Source organism: Podarcis liolepis, assembly GCF_965112155.1.
Source record: "Podarcis liolepis genome assembly, chromosome: 13".
NCBI lineage: Eukaryota > Metazoa > Chordata > Lepidosauria > Squamata > Lacertidae > Podarcis > Podarcis liolepis.
This window is the reverse complement of record NC_139573.1, coordinates 29428899-29449242: the sequence shown is the minus strand read 5'-3', so window position 1 is coordinate 29449242 and position 20344 is coordinate 29428899. Positions and strand designations below refer to the sequence as shown.

The 20344-nt window shown below is 42.6% G+C and overlaps 1 protein-coding gene across 5 annotated transcripts in view; it reads left to right on the top strand.

The window, feature by feature from the left end:
- The first annotated feature begins 5 nt into the window (after window positions 1–5).
- The window catches only part of IKZF3 (IKAROS family zinc finger 3), a 63998-nt gene continuing 43659 nt past the window's right edge, over window positions 6–20344 (top strand). The window contains exons 1-4 of one of the 5 annotated variants that reach the window (XM_083469943.1): window positions 6–200; window positions 2003–2067; window positions 13501–13554; window positions 14440–14553. In XM_083469943.1, coding sequence (XP_083326069.1) covers window positions 2061–2067; window positions 13501–13554; window positions 14440–14553 — 175 coding nt within the window. In that variant the 5' untranslated portion in view covers window positions 6–200; window positions 2003–2060. Of the gene's footprint in view, window positions 201–1900; window positions 2068–10573; window positions 11131–11663; window positions 11696–13500; window positions 13555–14439; window positions 14554–20344 lie in introns of those variants that run through there. The other 4 variants (XM_083469942.1, XM_083469944.1, XM_083469945.1 and 1 more) reach the window with 4 other exon arrangements.

Below are 20344 nucleotides of genomic sequence, written 5' to 3'. Positions count from 1 at the left end.
CCTCGGGATTCTCTGGAGGTTTATGAGAGTCCATCATGGCAAATGTGCATCTCTGGAAGATAGCCTGGCCTTCCGCAGCCCATCTTGCCCTGCAAGATGCTGTTGTAGGGGAGGCATTGGGTGGGTTCTCAAGTCTCCTGCCCACTTCCCAGAGAGTGACTGAGGTCCCTCTGGCCCACTCAGAGTGGGCTAAGGAATAGGTTGGCCTTTGGAAAGGAAATTATGTTCCAACTAAAGAAGAATGGCAGAATAAAGTATGCGAATACTTGGAATTAGGAAAAGTTGACTGATTTGATAAGACAAAAACCAAAAAATATAATCCAGAAACAATGGAAATGTTTAAATGATTATTTATGTAGACAAAGATTGAATGTAAAGTATTGGTTTTGTTTAGAATAGGTTTATGAAAGATTTAGAAAACTTATTGATTAGAATATTTGTGTGAGGTTGTATGGGAATAATACAGAATAACAGATACAATCTTGCTTAAAATGTATATAGAAGTGCAGTGTAAGCGATGGAAGTCAATGAAATTTTATTAATATTTTAATATTGAGATATTTGTAGAATAAATTTGGAAGAAATTCTTCCAACTTTTCTTCTTCTTTTCTCTTTTGTTCTTTTTTATATATGTGTGTTTATCTGAAATATGTATGTATTTATGTATGTATTTGCAATATTTTGCTTATATTTTGTAATAATTATGTTAAATAAATTATTATTATTTTTTTAAAAAGGAATAGGTTGGTCTTGTGCCCTACTTCAAAGAGGAGATTATTCAGTATGTTTCTGAGCACAATTCAAAGTGTTGGTGCTGACCTTTAAAGCCCTAAACGGGCTCGGCCCAGTATACCTGAAGGAGCGTCTCCACCCCCATTGTTCTGCCCAGACACTGAGGTCCAGCTCCGAGGGCCTTCTGGCAGTTCCCTCACTGCGAGAAGTGAGGCTACAGGCAGAGGGCCTTCTCGGTAGTGGCGCCCACCCTGTGGAACACCCTCCCATCAGATGTCAAGGAAATAAACAACTACCTGACTTTTAGAAGACCTCTGAAGGCAGCCCTGTTTAGGGAAGTTTTAAACGTTTGATGTTTTATTGTGTTTTTAATATTCTGTTGGGAGCCTCCCCGAATGGCTGGGGAAACCTGGCCAGATGGTTGGGGTATAAATAATAAATTATTATTATTATTATTATTATTATTATTATTATTATTATTATTATCTTTGAAGAGATGAGGACAGTAGTTGGAAAAATCTGTCCCTAAAAGGTAAAGAATCCTATGAAAGGAGAGCAAGAGGGGCCTTGAAGTTGCCCATCAACATTCAGGCCTCAGTCAGTAGTGGTCTCAATAGCTTTATTTAATCATTTTATTTATTTATTTCATTTATATACACCATAGAAATATACTTTATCTTCTAAGGATCTCAAGGTTGTGTACATAACCATGTTCCTCCTCCTCCCCATTTCATCTTCACAACAACCCCTGTGAGGAAGGTTAGGCTAAATTGTCTTTGTAACCTTTAGGCCACAGTCCTATACAAACTGACCTGGGAGTAAGTCCCATTGAAGAGAGTGTGGCTTACTTCTGCATAAATGTGCACAGAAGTGCACTGCTAATGTTTACAATGGTTTTAAGTAATCTGAATCAAACAGGGAGAAGCAGCCAACAGACGCACAGTTAGGGGAGAAGACCTCCCAGATCAATACACTGTGGTCTGAGTACTGGAGAAGCGATGCTTCCTTAACTAGGAGAAGGACGGCTGGATTCCTGCCCCCCCCCCCAACAAATGAGTAACAGCAACTAAAAAAATTGTGCCTCGTTATTATGTTTTTGCACCACATCTGCCACCTCCCCCCACCACCTGGGGGCGCTCTGTTCCTACACAACATGCAAGTATTTCCTGTCCTTCCCTGACAAGCCCTGAGTCTCATTGCTGCGATGCAAGACAGCTCCCTTTTGAAGCAGAAGCCTGCCAGGTTGGGAATCTTATTTTCTTTCTGAAAGTCCAGAGGAATCCCAGGACTCAGAAGAGAAGCATCTGGAGCGGTTGCTGCAGAACAAAATGGAAGGTGAGAGATGATACAATTCTGACGAGTTCTGTTTCAGCAAAACCCTGGTTTCCTTTCCTTTCCTTTCCTTTTATTTTATTTTCACGCGCAGGTAGTGCACAGTTTCATAGCTGATTGCCTTCCGTCATCTTCTTCTTCTTCTTCTTCTTCTTCTTCTTCTTCTTCTTCTTCTTCTTCTTCTTCTTCTTCTTCTTCTCCTCCTCCTCCTCTTCCACACACATCCACATCCACAGAAGCTCCTGGGAACCACGAGACAGGATTTCAAAAGGGATGCCAGGGATGTAGGAGGTACACTGACCTCTCACTCTCTGTGGGGTCCTGGTGTCCTGCTTCTGTGCAAAGTGGGACAACGAAATAAACACTAGGGCAGGGAAAGGATTCTGCCCTTAGGAATTATTGCTGCTTCTTTTTTTCAAATACCGCTTTGCCGTGATGAGAACTTAGAACAGCAGACCAAACAATGCAGTCTCTCCTGTTTCACAGCTTTTGTATAATTCTTTACTGAACCCCATACACACAAAGGAATTCTGTGATAATAGTATTACCCAAACACCACTTGTTATGTGAAAATGATGGTGAAATCTATTGTTTTCTTGGACTTTTCTACTTTGTTTTCCTCTCTACTTCCATTAGAATTTTGCAACAAGAAATATATTTTTTTAAAGTGCTGAACCGCCTTAAAATACACGCTCTAGAATGGCAAGATTTATGAAGTGCTACTTTCTTTCCTAGACCCCAGTTGTTTTTTTTAATTGGCTACTAAGATGTGGATTTCTGGAATCACAACCTTAAAAGTACCTTAAGGATACAATATAAAGCTGAAGTCTTCTGGTAGGATGGTTGCAGCGCAGGTTGATCGCTGGCTATATTTTAGGAAATGCTTTCTCCTGTTCCCATTTGTTTAAAGAGAAACATGTTATGTTTCTCTTTAGTTCATGCGCAGAATACATGCTCAGAATACATACATACCGAGAGGTATAAAATATACACCAGTACAATACATATTTCATAGGTCAAAACTTCAAAATTTCAGCCAAATTGGTTTACAAAGTAAAGTGAGGTTGCAATCTTGTGCACACTTGCTTCAGGGTAAGGAAGATTTACAAGTGAACATCAATAGGATCAGGTTGTTTGTAAAATAACAATTGCTAGGGTCACTCATTTGTGGATTGTAAGGAGTGTCTCTTCCTTTGGATGTGACATTGCAAGTGTTGCTTGTTGTTTTGTCTCAGATGTTAATCTGGCAGTTGTTAACAATTTAAACGGGTTTAATTGTTAATTTTGCTTGGCATTCAAAGCACTTTGCCAGGAGATATAAAATCGGTATGATCGATCTGTCATCAGACTGACCTCTGTTAACGTTCTGCGTTTTGAATTCCAAAGAACTCTTCATCCAGCAAATAAGAGGTTGGGATACTGGTTGTAACCTGTAAAGGGATGGCTTTTGTATCAGATATTTTTATTTGATAACTGCCACTTCCTAAGCAGATTTCATTATTTATTCATTTATTTATTTTTAAAAAATTGGCAAGTGAATTTGTAGCTGCCCAAGTATGATCTTCAATAAATATTTACTTCTTAGGGGGCGTCAATGCTAGCTATGTTTACTTAGAAGAAAGCCCCTTTGAAGTCAGAGGGTGTTCCTGTGAGTCAATACAAATAAGGATTGAGCTGCAGATGTTTGCTTAGTGCTAAAATGTGGTGGTCCTACCAGGTGCTTTATCCAGTGATAAGGTTCCTCTCTGGCAAAGGGGGTATTACACTATAAAAGTAGATGTGTTTTTTGTGTGGGGATTCCATTTGGATGAAGGATACGCAGCTCAAAGGATATAATGTTTTCTCTGTACACCCAGATTTCTTCTCTCTGAAATCTAGTGCCAAGCAGAAAAAAGCACCAGCACGTTCTTTCATTCTTTGTTTTTAAATGTCAAAAGCAAGAAGATTTCTTTAAGCTGCATTCCACCATTGATATTTATAGGGTTGCCATGTGTTCTCTTTTTCCAGGACACATCCTCTTTTTCAGGGGTAAAATTTCTATCCGAGTGGATTTTTAAAATTTGCCATACTTTCTGGATGAGACATAGACATAACTGGTAGCCAAAGACTTGCTTTTCTATTCTCTTCTCCTGTCCCCCTTAGCAATATATCACAGTTTCTATAACCTACATATAGTAGGGGGTATTTAAAATGAGAGTCATCCTCTTTTTTTTTTTGCTCTTCAAAATACGGCAACCCTAATTTAGCTCTGAGGATGATTGGTCTAGCATGCAATTTCTCACTCCCTCTCCCTCTGAAAGTCTCAACATGAGGTTTGCTCCTCAAAAAGTTGCTCCCAACTTTTTAAACTTTGCCCAATTTCCCTTGGTTTCCATTTAGGGAAGGCAGAGAAAGGAATCCTTGGGTTCTACTGAGTTTCAGGCTACTTGGCAATCTTCCTCAGGAGCACCTCACTAGTTCTAAATGCCAAGCGACTATTACCATAAGCAACTGTACATAGGCCTGTGGCTATGAATGCCATAGGGTCAAATTCCTTTGTTGTCGCACCCACCCACCCTGCAAAAAAGTGGGGAGGCTTAAAACAGGCAACAGCAGTTCTAACTTTGTTCACTGGAACATACTGTTTTAAAATGGACTGCTTCTCCCCAGAACTCCACCCCCCTCCAAATCCCCACCTTTGCAGGATTTTAAATCCTTCTGTGAATCTCATTCCCCATCTCTTAATGGCCCCCTCCCAAAGCTGAATGCTGAAATGGCAGTTTGCTCCCCGGCTCCTGTTCTTTGGGAAGAGCTTTAGCAAGGCTTCAGAGATTGAGAGAAGCAAAATGCCCTCCTTGTATCGTGCAGAAGCGAAGCCTCAACTGTTTCCTTTTTTGCTTTATTGAAAAGCAACGTTGGGAAGATTCTAAGAGGCAGGGAAGAATGGAGGAAGAACGCTGAATCCTTTCCCCACTGGTTGCTTTCCCACTCAGAGTTGTCCCCCCTCCAACTATTTTTCAACCTACTGGCACTCGAGATTTGCTTCCCCCAGTTGGCCTTTGCAGGCTGGGAAAGTGACCATTCACCGCAGCCAATCCTTCTTTGAAAATTATGTCCTCTCCTCACTGCTTTTTAGATGACCTGGGTTTCTGTACCCAGTTCTCTTGCCAGATCTATGGTTTGACCTTTATAATATATAGCTATCAAACAGGCTTTTAAGCTAGGGCACGTGGGTGGGTATTGCTTGGTTTTGCCATTGTTTCCGATACTGTTCCTCTTCGTTCTTTTCCTCCTTACCTTAGTGGATAAAGTGAATTTTCTGTATGAACTTTTCATGCTGCATAGTTTGGTCTCCTCTGTACAGCTGCAGAAGGACATTTCATTTGAACACAAAATTTCTGAGAGGTCTGTTGTGACTTAAACAGTTCTGTAACAGTCAATACGTTAACGTGGGGGGGGGAGGTTTGACCATTTCCCCCATTTCCAATTCTAGGAAAAGCTGAATTTTGTGAAGTTCTGCCTGCCAACGTAGCTGGTGAGGGCACAGGAGCTTCACAAAAATAAAAATGAAAAACCCGGGAATAGGTCGCAGGAATCAGATTTTGGTTTTCACTGGATCCTGCATTGGCAATATTTTCATTTCGTGAATGCTGAGTTCTGCATAAGATGTGACCTCTTTATTTGCATTGCCTATGAGTGTGTCAGTTTACGAAAGTATGAAATCACAATCTTAGTATCAAATATTAGCAGACAGTGGAATAAATGTATGTTTTAGCGATGTCCCGTCATCTCGTACCCCTGAAACAAGCTTGCTTGATTTTTGTGCAAGATTGAAGTGAACTTATATACACCTCCAACTATTTCTCTTTACCAGGGACAGTCCCTGTTGTCTGTTGTCTGTCCCTGTGTATCATCCCCATTTTGTTATTTGGAGAGATTTTGGGAGTGATTACACATACAGTGGTGCCCCGCAAGACGACTGCCTCGCAAGACAAAAAACTCGCTAGACGAAAGGTTTTTCCGTTCGCGATTTGCCTCGCAAGACGAATTTCCCCTATGGGCTTGCTTCGCAAGACGAAAACGTCTCGCGACTTTTTTTTCTTTGACTAAAAACAAAGACATGTTTTGTTTATAAAGTTAATTTATTTTCCCTTAAATTTTTGAACTGCTCTTTACAGTATGTGTGACTTTAAAGAGCAGTTAATAAACTGTTGTTGTACCAAATTTGGCTTTGTTTGGACTTTTTTTGACCATAGGAACGCATTAATTGATTTTCAATGCATTCCTATGGGATTTCGTGCTTCGCAAGACGAAAAATTCGCTAAACAACAAAAATTGCGGAACGAATTAATTTCGTCTTGCGGGGCACCACTGTATTAAGTGTGCATTGCTAGAGCTGTAATTCTTTAGGATTCAGCCTCTCTCTCCAGAACTTAACTCTTGGAACGGGGAATGCGTCATGATTTTAGTGCCCATGAATGGAAATACATTTGCTTCAAGGATAGAAACCTGTAGCCCTTCAGGTGTTGCTCGACTTCAACTCCCATCACCTGACCATTGACTGGCGCTATCTGGGGCTGATGGGATTTGTAGTCTGACAAAATCTGGAAAACTCTCTATCCAGATAAACAGTTTTAATGTGTTTTGAGTTGCTGCTATTTGTAATAAGGGCAGCCAGATCTATTGTGAGATTGAACTTTCTAAAGTTGAGGAGCTGTAGGATTCTCTGGTCAGTTTACTAATATTCCCTGCTTGAGAAGGCACTGCAGTGCAAACCACACTGCTTGCAGAGTAAATATATAAATAGCAAGAACAGATGAGACTTCAGTAGTGTGCAATTTTGGGAGGGGGTTTCCATGAGCATCACTCTTGGGTGTGAGAATGGGTTGTTGTTGTATTTACATGAAAGGCTCAGTTTTAATCTATGAATTGTTGGAAGATATATATGATTTCCAACCTGGATAAGTAGATAGCAGGTGAATCATTTTTTCTAAAATCTCAATGCTTCTAGTCATTTTCTTTCTGGTTTATCTTCAAAAGCTCTCTGTTATTATTGAGATGGTGTTAATTCTTCCAAGGTTGTTTTACTCAATTTCTAAAGCAGCCTTCTCCAATTTAGTGCCCTCCTGATTATGTTGGACTACAACTCCCATCACCTCCAGCCTGCCAGTCCAAAACATCTGGAGGATTCCAGGTTGGAGATGGTTGACCACTGTTGACCACTGTTCAAGTCTTCTTTGAACCCACATCCTCTGGCCTAGAAGCTCATCGCCTTCAATCCCAGATATATGGCCAGACTCACGGAGGCCTGGGTATAGTCATGCACTGTTAAGAGCAATGAACTCTGCGTATGTTCAGGGACATTTGTTTTATATTTATTGCTACATCCTACTTTTCAGAACCAATTGCTTGCACTCAGTACCTTTTTTGGGGCTAAACTTTGGTGAGTCCTTTTTCCTTTTTCGATTTCTTTTTTAACTGCAAAAATTAATTCAAGAAAACAAAACAAAAAGGAGCAGAGGAAGGCCCCCGCCAATCATCTCATATTAACAATACAATAACTATCAATATGTCCATTTTAGTTTACTCATATAGCTCAATAGATGCTACCCAAATGTCCAAATCGGTATCCAAGTGAGATTGGTGTTTATGAAAAGTATGCGCAAACGTAGCAAATACATTAAGTTCTTTAGACCATTGTGTAATAGATGGTGGGCATCTGTGGTGGGCTCCGAGTCAAATTAAGCTCCATTTCCTTGCAATCTGTCAATGAAGTGCAAGTGACAGAGCCACAATTGATTATTTAAGGCAGAGATTAGCAACTAGTGATCCATGGGTGACATCTAGCCCCTCCCCCCCTCCTTGACACCTGCCAGCTCAGGGGTGTTGTGTTAAACACTTATCTTTAAAATTTTGACAAGATGAATCCTCTTTCCTGCAGGCTTGTAGATCTCCCACTATTTCACTAATAGGTTTTTTTTTTAAAGAACAAAACTCAATCAAGCCTGTGCATTTTGGTTCTCTAATGTTGGACAACTGTCCGTGGGGGCACTGTAACCATTCAAGGCCTGCTGTGAAGAGTTAAATAGGGCAAAATGGTTCACTTTTATACAGACCTGGATGCTGTTGGATGCTAATATATTCTCCGGTGAGAAATCCAGAACACTGTCATAGCCAATTCTCTGGGTTCAGTTCCAGCTACTGAGGTCTGAGGATGTGGGCAAGGTGCTTCCGGCTATCCAACCACTTGCCCTCTCACCCTTGCCCCTCCTCACTTGTTCATGTAAGTCAGAGTGAGGGCTGACTCCAGGGTAGGGGTGAGTCCAGAGGGTGGTTAGCACATATTTGCACCAAAGGGTTGTCCCACCTGCCTTGAAGAAGGTGGTGGTATTCCTGCTGATGAAAAAGCCTTCACTGGATTCTGAGATGTTCCACAGCTACCACCCCCGTCCATTTCTAATATCCATTCTTGGGGTAAGGTTCTTGCAAGGTTGGTGGTGATTCAGCTGCAGGTGCTATTGGAGGAAACGATTATCTGGACCCTTTCCACTCTGGATTCAGGTCTGCATTTGGTACAGAATCAGCCCTGGTTACCCTGACAGATGACCTCCCTTGAAGGAGAGGCAGTGGAGTGCAACCCTACTGCTGCTGTTAGATTCCTCATCCAGTTTTTATACTATTGACCATGGTATCCTGCGGGTTAGGAGTTGGGGGCACTGTTTTGCAGTGGTTCCACTCCTGCCTGCATGACTGCCCCCAAAGAATAGCATTGGTGGATTACATGTCTATTTATATTTTGGCAGCTTAACTGCAGGATGCTGCAAGGCACGAGCCTGTCCCCAATGCCTGAGATAGTTGCCTCACCTTGGCTTATGGGTGGGCCTGGCCCTGGGTCAGAGCAGGCTGTTTCTAAAAGTGGGCAGGGAAGCTTGTGTCATCTAGATGTTGCTGGACTACAACACACACACACACACACACACACACACACACACACACACACCGGCCATTGGTCATGTTGGCTGGGACTGATGGGAACTGTATTCCAACACAATTTGGATGGCGTCCGGTTCTCTATTCCTGTTGTTGAACATCAAGGGGCAGTTTTAATCTGATTTTCTAGCAACTGGTCAGAAAGCAAAAACAAAACAAAACAAAAAACAAAAAGGAAAACACACAGAGACTGGGTAACAGAACTGCTCTGTCCCCTCACCACCAGATAGTGTGGTGTCAGATCCGAGAAGCAATACTTTAATCTTCAGGAAGAGGAAAAAAAATTAAGGAGTGGTGCATGGCAGTGGTTTGGAAAGGCCTTCTGCTATCAAAGTTCTTCTACTCGGATGTTGCAGAGGCCCCATATATGTTCCATAAACCTTGGTGGTGAAGCAAGGGAAGCGGTTAACACTTTCCTGCCGCTTCATGTGAGCTAAGTTTTGCAGTTATGTAACAGCCAGGACCAAGTTTCTTTCTCTTTTTAAACAGACACCAGATTCTCAGATAAGGAGATCAAAGGAGGGAGAAAGAGAGAAGCAGAGAGACCATTAGAAGAGATGCACGCTTGATTACTCTCCCTCAAAAAGTGGTTTTCAGTCAGTATTCCTCAGCCAGCTTATCAGGGGTTTTGCGATATGTCATGGCAGACAAACGGCTTGCAGGGTGGCTCTGCACCATTGATAAACTTTCCCTGCAGTTTTCAGCTAGGGTTGCCAACCAACCAGTAAATGAGAGGCCTTGCTTGCAGTGGTGGCAGTATATATATTCCGCCCCCACATCCATCCCAAGCCCCCCACGTCAGACTGCTGGACTCCATACTTGGACATGTTCCCCCTAGCCATAGCTGTCAACCTTCCCTTTTTTGGCGGGAAATTCCCTTATTCCAGCGCTGTTTCCCGCTGCTTCCCACTGCTATCCCGGATTGTTAGATATCCCGTAGACTGTCCCCAGGACAGGTGAGGCTGCTGATCCCTTATTTTCAAATCTGAAAGTTGACAGCTATGCCCCTAGGCCCTAACCAGTTGTCCAATTTTAAAAAAATAAAATCCAAAGCCAGCAGCTCACAGTGGAAAAGCAGGAATTGTTGTTTAGTCGCTTAGTCGTGTCTGACTCTTTGTGACCCCATGGACCAGAGCACACCAGGCACTCCTGTCTTCAAAGCAGGAATAAGTTTGGTTTATTCCAAATTTGTGCATTCCCTGTTGGCAGAGGGTGACAGTGAGGCCCAGCAGGCCTCTCGGTAACGTTCAAGGTGTGCAGGATCAGTGCAGAGCGTTGGTGGCGCCCCAAAGGGCAGGCTTAGCACTCTGTGTATCCTGAAACATGCCCCAGAATCCTTTGCAATGCACAGTAGTCCCTCTTGGTAACTGGCAGTGTTGGGAAGCCATATTGGCAATGTGGCCACTACTGGCATGAATGCCATTCAAATCAAAAGCAGTTGCAGCGGCAGGGTTATTATAGGGCCTAGGATATGGGGTGCGAGGAGGGAATTTAAGCCTTCCCCTTCCTCTATGGTCAGCATATCCCCCCAACCTCACCAGCCACTTTTTCCCCAGGAGGAAGGCAGCTAATACATCACCCCCTGCCTACCAGGAAAATGACGGCTGTTTTGGGGCCACCTCCTTTTTTTTGCAATGGCTTTTTTTTTTTAAAGCTGCCCTGTTAAATGTGTTACTTTCATGAACCATGTGGTCTGGCCTTGACAGATGGTGGCGAGGAGACGCTAAAGGAGGAATTCAGGAGGGTTTTTGCAGAAGGTGGTTTTGGCTTTGAGCTGGGGCGGGGAGCTGCTCTAGAGGTTGGAAATCATGTGGCAGGCAGTGCCGAGGAGACAGGAGTGTGAACAAAGGGGCTGACAGGAAATGGGTTTCTGTGGGACAGAACAGGAAGGCAGGTGAAGGGGATAAAGGCCTTCAACGTGAGCAAGTTTATATTTAGTGCGAACAAGGAGGAGTCTTGTGGCACCTCAAAGACTTGACACATTTATTATGGTAGGGGATTTTGGGGACTGCAGTCTCCTTCCAGATGTGTGAAGTCTTCACCCGCAGTTGGCAGGTATTGAGAAGTGTTGAGAGAGAAATACAGTGTGATCCGAGGGTAAGAAAATGCCAAGCATAGAGCCTATGACTATTTTATTACAGCTGAAGACAGCAATCCTGTACACACGTACCTGTTGGAATCCTAGATACACGTACCTGGACAGGTAGAGGATTGTGCTGTAAATGTATGCCAAATAAGTATAAGCCAGGACTGGCAGACCTGGTGCCCCTCAGATGATTTGGAATATAATTCCCATCAGCCCTAGCCAGCAGGGCCAATTGCTGGAGATGATGGGAGTTGTAGTCCACAAAATCTGGAGGGCACCTAATCCTGCTATGAGCTTTCATTTTAATTGCCATAAATAGGTGGGTTTTTTTGCATTTCACTTACACCAGGCTTCACTGTTTACATGTGTCTGGTGTTGTTTCTGTGGCAGTACTCACCAACATGGAGTGCTGGCATCTCCTTTTAATTTATTTATTTTTTGCTGCCCATGGCAGCCATTTTGTGCTGGCACCCATGACACTTTTATCAAGATATGAGTCACACAACATCTCATTAACTAATTAATTTTTTTTTTTTTACAAAAAAAAGCACTGCATGTTTCTATATACCATATGAGGTCAGCTCTGAAAAAAACCCTACTTGAACGCCACCCATAATTAACACATTTACAATTCCAAAAATAATCTAATTGAGACTAATTTTAAATTGCCCTGGCACAGAATAAATGGATTGGCACATCTACAACAGAGAAAAAAGGTTGTGCCTCATCTACAAAAGTATTATTCCATAGATTTATCTTTAAAGACCTTCAATAAACCTATTAACTTGATTTCAATAGTAGCTTCTTCAAGGTGAGGTTTTAATTGTTCATGCCAGAGGCCATGACAACTATATATGCCACAGCAACAAATCAACCCAATAATGGAAAGTTCACATTCCAGACCCTATTTGCATAGATTCCAGGGGTGCAGAAAACCTCCGTCTTCAATACAAATTAACAGGGCGACCCTCTACTTGTGCTAAATGGGCCTTAATCCCAGCAGCTGGTATAGGATCACAACCTTAATCTTTGTTTCTCTTGCGAAGCAATTTTATCTAGCTCTCTCTGTTTCTGATACTCCTTGTCGTCAAGGTAACACAGCAACTTTTTAAAATAGGCATTAGTATCACTCAAGAGATGGTGAGTAGCTTCTTGAAAAACAAGTTAATTAGCAATGCGTTTACATCCAGTTTTTAACTACTTTGAAATTAAGAGGAATTGCGAGGTTTTGCAGCGATCAGTGCAGTAGCAAATGAATGGAATTGTTGTTTTAATTCTGCTGGTTTCGCCGCTCCTTTTAAACACCCCAATAAAATATTTCTGGGATTGAGAGCAATGTCATATACAATCATCCCTTGGATTTTGTCTCAGTCAGGCATGGAGAAACTGTGGCCTTCGAGTTGCTGTTGGCCTCTCAAGACCCATCTGCATAGTGAATATAGAATGGGAACTGGAACCAAAAACATCTGGAAGGCCACAGATTCCCCATCCTGAATCTAGGACTTCTCTCCACAGGTCCGTATGTATAAACAGGACCGAAATCTTGCACGATGTCTGTATCTGAATGCCTTTCATCTCCAACAAACATTTATTGATATTATTTGGATACCATTGTTTTTATTCGTTTCATTTCTATACTGCTTTATATTATTAAGGAAAAAGAATCTCAAAGCAGTTTTCGACCTGCATTAAAACATCGAATAAAATAATCCAGAATAAAACTTTATTGAAGGAAGTCAAATATAAAAGTATAACTTTCAAAGCAACATAATTAACAGAAAATTAAAGCATTGTCTTCAAAAATTCAAGAGAAAATATTAAGGTACTATTGATTAATTGTTATAAAGCTCATTAATAGGAATGTTATGAGATGCCCATGTCTGTTCTTCAGAAATTTGTTGTTTAAGCCAAAAGATTTACAGAAACATAGGATTTTAAGGGAAGTTTGAAAGGAGAGAAGCAGAAAGATAGACTGGAGGCAAGCCTGAGAGGATATTTTTTTTAAAAAAAGTGATATAATGCATAAAACACTTCAGGGTTTTTTTATATTCTTTTCTGACCAAGGCCATTTGCCATGGTCTAATTTTGTAGTTTGGTTGTGGTTTAATAAGGGGTGAAGCAAAGGTGTAAGAATGCTTGGACTACATAACCCATGTTCTAAGGAATGAGAGGGTTTTCTCTCCATTCTTTATATGCACCTCTTGGCTATTTAATGGATTGTTCTGTTTATTGAACACACACACACACACACACACACACACACACACACACGGGAAGAGTATGTTTTGGACAACACAATTTTTTTCCAGTCTCATTGTAGAATTGTCACTTAGCGTTATACAATCTTTAGAGATTTAAATTCTTTCTTGGCCTCTTTTCAGATTCACCAGCTGGCATGGACCTCAGCCACTCTCGGGAGCAAACAGAGCCAACAGGTACTGTGCTGTGATGCCCCCCCCCCCCAATTCCTCCATCCTTAAAAGAGTTCCCAGCCTGGGAAACTGAAGATGATTCTTACTTCCCACATATGACCATATAAGTACCGTATTGTCCTGAATATAAGCCTCACCCAAATATAAGCCAAACCCAAATATAAGCCTCACCTTTAAAATTGGAGAGGGGGGGGAGAGAAAGAAAAAATACCCGAATATAAGCTACTCTATTCCTTGCTGCTCCTGGCAGCATACTGGGCAGCGGGGGGGGGGGGGCTGTGGTGTGTTGCCGGCGGCCTTTCCCCTTCCTCGCTCTCTCCCCGGACTTGAGGGAGAGGATGGGGGACTATGCACGGGGCGGCCGCTGCTTTGCTGCTCTCCTGGCGTTGTTTGCCTCCCGCCCCTGGCTGCATACTGTAAGGTCGCGAATATAAGCTGCACTTTAACTTTTCACGATCAGAATTTGGGGGGAAAGTGAGGCTTATATTCAGGCCAATACAGTACGTAACGAGAGATTTGATCCAGGATGTCTAACATTAAGTTGGATACTTACGTGTCTGTAATGTGGCCTTAGCCCACAAGACTGATGCCTGAAAATTTGAAGGTTTTTAATGATTTGATGCTAGTGCATTTGAACTATATTACTAACGCTTGCATGTTGGGTTTGTAACCAGAGTTCAAATTTCAACTCATCTTTACAAGAAGGTGGCCTTCTTCTTGCTCAGTCTCAGTTTCCCTAATTTGTAAAATGCAAGCATTGAGAGCAACTTTCATTGTTACGCAGTGAGCTAAAATGTATTAAAGCACATTTGAATTGCTGTCTAAATGATTCACCATCATTATAATTCAGTCACGTATATATAAATATATTTTAAAAACCCCTTCTAGATGTTCCAGATGTTTTGACTGATGGCAATTCTAACACATCCCATGAAATTGAAAACATGGACAACAGTGAAGACTCAAAGGAATATCAGTTGACTAATGGAGAAGGGAGAGAAGGTAAAGTGGAAACTGGAATTAAAGCTACTAAAACAACATGTGCCACCTAGAATTGCCACTATTAATATAGGTAATTCAGGAAGAAGCAGATGTTTTCTTAGATTCCAACTCCCACCAGCCCTGTCAGGCATGGCCATTGGTTCACAGATGATGGGAATGGTAGCCGAACATCTATCCCTGAGTATTGAGCCAACTAAAAAAATGGAACCAACTAACCTTCAAAATTCCCTAACATAATTGGGAACCATTTTGAAAGTGGCAGCTCCTTTCTCTCTTTCCCTTCTGTATCTGCTGGGATCTGCTGTCTTCTCTCCTCTCTGCCACTTGGGTGATGGTGGGGGGGGGGGGGAGAGAGAGAGAGAAGGAGGTGGGCACAGGCACAGACACAGAATTCTCTTACATCTAGATCAGACTTCAAAACCAAGAGCTCCACCCTGGCGCTGAAGTTTATGGGATATGTATTGCCGAGTCTTCACACACAAAGGCATTCTAGAAAAAGTTTCATTCTAGGGTTTGGGTGGTGGGTTAAGATTTCTCCCCCACAGCAAAAAAAAAGTGGGGGAAGGAGCAAGTGGGGAGAATCAAGAAGGCATTATGGGTACAACAACACAGAGACAGGAAAACAAGGGAGAGGGAGCTTTGTCACCACGTAAGATGAAGAAACGGGGTGGCAAAATGAGACAGAATTCGGATTCATGGCGGTCAATCCAGTGTGTCCTTGCAGAGTTCCCATTAACTTCAGTATGGCTTCAGAGGAAGAGAACATCACAGGAAATGGCTGTGTACTAAGTTGGACCATTGGTTCATCTCGCTTGATATTGTCTACTTGGTATTGTCTGACTGGCAGTGGCCCTCAGTCTTTCAGACAGGAGCTTTTCCCATCCTGACCTAGAGACGCTGAGGACTGAACCTGGGACTTTCTGCGTGCAAAGTGGAAACTCTGCCATTGAGCTACTAACCAAGTGGGAGGGGGTGCACCAAAATGTATTGGGCTGCCTCTGAGACATAAGCCTAATTCTGTCTGCCTGGACTGTACCACTTTTGGCTGTGAGTGGTAGCAGAGCGCTAACATGACAGAAAAGTTGCCCTTTGAGGAGCAGAATTCTAGCCTAGCCTTTTCCCCGTGGAAGTGTTAGATCCTAGGCACCAGTAGAGTGAAAACTAGCCCAGGGTTTCTGTAGCTCTATATAAAAAAGGGATTTCAACAAATGTTGCTTTTCTCACTATTGCATATAGTAAGCTGCAGCCGCTGAAATCCTGCTTCTGCATGCCTCTTACAGCCACATGGACTGCAAGAGGTCTGTCCTTCTTTCTGTCTTGACAGACAACCTAGCAGTTTGAAAGCACGCCAGTGCAAGTAGATAAATAGATACCGCTATGGCGGGAAGGTAAACGGTGTTTTGGTGTGTGCTGGTTTCCGTCACGGTGTTCTGTTGTGCCAGAAGCAGTTTAGTCATGCTGGCCACACGACCCAGAAAGCTGTCTGTGGACAAACGCTGGCTCACTTCGCCTGAAAGCGAGATGAGCACTGCAACCCCATAGTCATCTTTGACTGGACTTAACCATCTAGGGGTCCTTTACCTTTACCTTAACTTGACGGGGGGGGGGACATATATGACCTGCCATTGTCCCCCACCTTCTCAGTGCAGCCTATTAGCAATCCCCAATACCAGACAAACCTTTATTTTTCTTTTTTTCTTTTGCACTAACAGAAGTTAGTCCGGAAATGTTGCCTTTATCTCTCTTGTATCTGTGGAGTTAGCAGGACTGCAACTGTCTGCACCAAGTGCAGAGATAAGCGGCTAAGGAGATAATCAGGAAGATCGTGAACTTCCCCTTTAAGTCCCTCCATGGCAGTGGCTCTGAGTGACATCACCTGCCTTACCAGAAATAGGGTTTGAGCTAAAAAGGGAATAAAAGTTCTGTTTTGTTTAATAGAATATACTATCAGGAACAAAAGGCCAATTCATATTTTATATAAATGTGCTCTTGGGCATTTAGCAGTGCACAGAATTGGGAGTGCATTCCCACGACAGTTAACCGTGCCCAGTGATGTTCACACATTCAGGAACAGCGATTCTGGATTAAATGGGGGGAGGGAAATACGTGAAGGCATTTTGACAAGGGCAAAGTTGTGTGGGTGCCACAGGAGCAGCACAGAGTCTACAATCAACTGCTGCGTCCATGGCCTGCTCACAGGAGCAGGGCAAACATTAGGCGGGTACTTTCACAAGGGCCCAAATGGTCCTTTTCTGAAAAAGATCTGCCGCTTCTGAACTCTGTTATGGGATGAACCCTGATCTTCTGGACACTTATGAACTTTTATCACAGGATAGTTACTGGTCTTGTGCTTTCCTTGTACCAGCAAGGACAAGTTTTTCTATACCAGCTAAAATCCGCTCTTCTGTACAACTATTAAAGGTACAGGAGTCCTTGTCCTCTTTTCCATCAAAGCTGCCACTGGAAATTTTACTCTCTGAGAGCTTTTAAGCCGCAGGGTTCAGGAACTCCTTACCTCCTATATATATTTGCATGTATAGGTATGTCCCATTTTCAAATTTGGATTCCCAGCTAGTGAAGTTATGAACTCCTGAATTAGAGGTTTGTCAGCGCTGTAAGTTAGTTTGTTCGTGTTTGTACAAAATAGGGCAAGGTCCGTGGGCAAGATACCTTGGACCTTTAAGCCGGGAGGCGTGCTGCGGTTTTGTTTTATGGGTGTCTGTGAAAAGAGCAAGAGAAAAGACAGGAGCAAAATGGGAGCATCTGCCCAAAGTTCTCTTGGTTGAGGTTCCAGCTGCCGTCGCCTTAGGCGTGTGGCTGTGCTAGAAAAGGAAGTGCTGTGTTTTTTATTATTATCAGAATATCGCATCTCTTGCCTCGTCCTGCTAGTGGGACAAAATTGGGAGGGGGAGAAGCGTATCTAGCAACTTCAGCAAGTCCTTTTCTGCAGAGGCTCATTTAACAGGGGATTTCATAAAGGATTTCAAAAACACACACGGCTGTGGAACTTGAAACTCACTGTATTGGCACCGTCTTCCTTTGATTGTGGTTTCTGATTTGAAACTCACAAGTCAGGCAGGGCTCTGTGAATTCTCTGTGTTTTCTTCCTTTGTTTTATTAACTAACGTGCCTAGGAGTTGTGATGACATGGGTGAAATATGCAGCGCATTAACTCTTTGCCCATTTATATGGGCTGTTTATGGAATAATATGAGCTCCCCAAAAAGGCAACTACCTGTCTCCAAGCACTTTAAAGTCCCTCCTTTCACAGTGGGGTATTGGGGCGGGAGCGAGAGATTTGTTGAATGAATTTTGCCCAGTTTTTGTTGCTTTGTGAACGCTGAAGTGTGGCCGTTAAAGAAGGCGAGACATCAGAATTTGGGAAGCTGCATTATGCTAGCCCAGTCCAGCCCATATTGTCTATTACAATGAGCAGCAGCTTTCCAAAGTCTCATGCAGAAGTCCTTCCCAGCTCTGTTACCTGGGATTAATGTATTGTATAAAGAGAAGCTGGAGATGGAACAAGGTAGATGCAGAGCTCCAGGCGCTCTCCATGCACTCTTTATTAGAGTTCCCTAACCTTTCCACCTAGAATAATTCCCAGGGTTCTTTGGATGGAAGTGCTGATGGTCTTAATAGGCTTGTGCTGTGTTTTTCAAGCTACATTTCTGAGACTCCTAGGGTTCCTCATAGGCTTATCAGAGAACCTGATGTTTTAATGTTTGATGTATTATAGTATTTTAATATTCTTTTGGAAGCCGCCCAGAGTGGCTGGGGAGGCCCAGCCAGATGGGCGGGGTAATAATAATAATAATAATAATAATAATAATAATAATAATAATAATTTAACCTCACCAACAGATCTAGTAATGGGAGACAAATTTCTATGGAAGGTAGCTTACCAGCTGCTGCTGCTGCTGCTGGCACTATCAGCACCATTTGTATTTCAAAGTGTCTGGGGATATTCTGGAGTACATTTGGGGTTCTCGTGCGGCAGCAATTAGTCCCAGTGGGCCTGGGATGCCTGAACCCCACCTGCACTGAGAACGTGACCCAGAACCCTCCACAGCGTTCAAGGATTCGTTAGCAGACAACTTCATCTGGAATGGATTCTCTGAAGGTGCAGAATTTGAAAACCATTGCTAGTATAGGTCACATTTTCTGAGACAAAATCACTTCCGGCGCCTTCAAACAAGGCTGTTCTTCTCAGTTTTTCATTTTTCAAACATTAAGCTGAGTTCTTCACGTTCCCCCATCACTTGCAGGTTGATTAAAAAAAAAAAAGATTCTTGTGAAGATTTATCAGCATTTTAGTGTGGGATTCTGCTCATACACACATTGATGTATGAAGCTTTGCCTAATACAGTGCAATTTTTAACGTTCTTTAAATGTTATATATGCATTCTGTGCACACTGTAAAAGTGCCCATTTCGAAGAATGACTTTGTTTCAGTTCACGTATTGCTTCAGGAAGTGCGAATTGGGTAGATTTGCCTTTTCAGAGCAAATTGAACTGGGTTTCTTCCCCATCCCTACTTCAGACCTTCCACAATGGAAGCATGAGTTCTCGATATTTGAATAGCTTTTCTTTACCCCCCCTATCTAGTTTGCTTATTTTTTATTTTGTCCCTCCCCTGTTTTTTATTTTCTTTTAAGAGAGGCCAGCTTTTTGGCAATAAGTCTTCGTCCTTGTCAAGGAATTCGGAAAGTTTGGTTGGTATTTTTAGTAAGTGAAATTTCCACCAGGTGTTCACCGTCTGTCTGGGTTCATTGAGGCATCACCCTAGAAATTAGTTATTTAAATGAAAAACAAGACAAGATCCAAAGTCATCTCCCTCTGCACCCATGTTTCAGTTTTTGTTGTTGTTATTAATCAGTTTATCACCCACACTTTACCAGGAGGTCCAAGGATAGGTTACAACAGAATTAAAAACAGTCAAAACAAATTATATTACAGGAATCAGGTAAGTTCTGAAAATACATATATCAGGTGTCAAAAGCCAGGGTAAAGAGGTCTGTCTTCAGCATATGATGGAAACTGCATAATACAGAGGGAATTCTGCAACCTAGGACAGAGCTTTCCAAACTGTGTGTTGCGACACATTAGTGTGTCAGCTGCAGTGTTTAGGTGTGTTGTGTTCCTCTCGGGGCTGGAAATAGGTTCATTTAACCTCTGGTTTGCTAGTAAAACTGAATTACCGTGTCGTTAAATGTCGCATGTCTAAAAAGTGTGTCGCCAACATGGAAAAGAGCCAGTGTGGTGTAGTGGTTAAGAGTGGTAGACTCGTAATCTGGTGAACTGGGTTCGCGTCTCCGCTTCTCCACATGCAGCTGCTGGGTGACCTTGGGCCAGTCACACTTCTCTGAAATCTCTCAGCCCCACTCACCCCACAGAGTGTTTGTTGTGGGGGAGGAAGGGAGAGGAGAATGTTAGCCGCTTTGAGACTCCTTAGGGTAGTGATAAAGCAGGATATCAAATCCAAAACTCTGACCTAGGAACTGACATAAAGGATTCCCTCTCCCAGACTACCCTGGCTAAATTTCTGAGGGTGACAGAATGACTAATCTGCTGATCTTAACACCCAAGAAAGTCTGTAGGGAAGGAAGCGATCTTTCAGGTATTTGGGTCTTACGCCGTTTAGGGTTTTAAATACCTTGAATTGTGCTCGGAAATGAATTGGCAATTGCCCACTCACTGTTAGTACTGCCCACTCATTGTTCTCTCTCACCGTAAGCCTTATAGCTTCCCACCCTTCAACATGTGCCCCATCTTCCATCATGTCAATTTCCTCT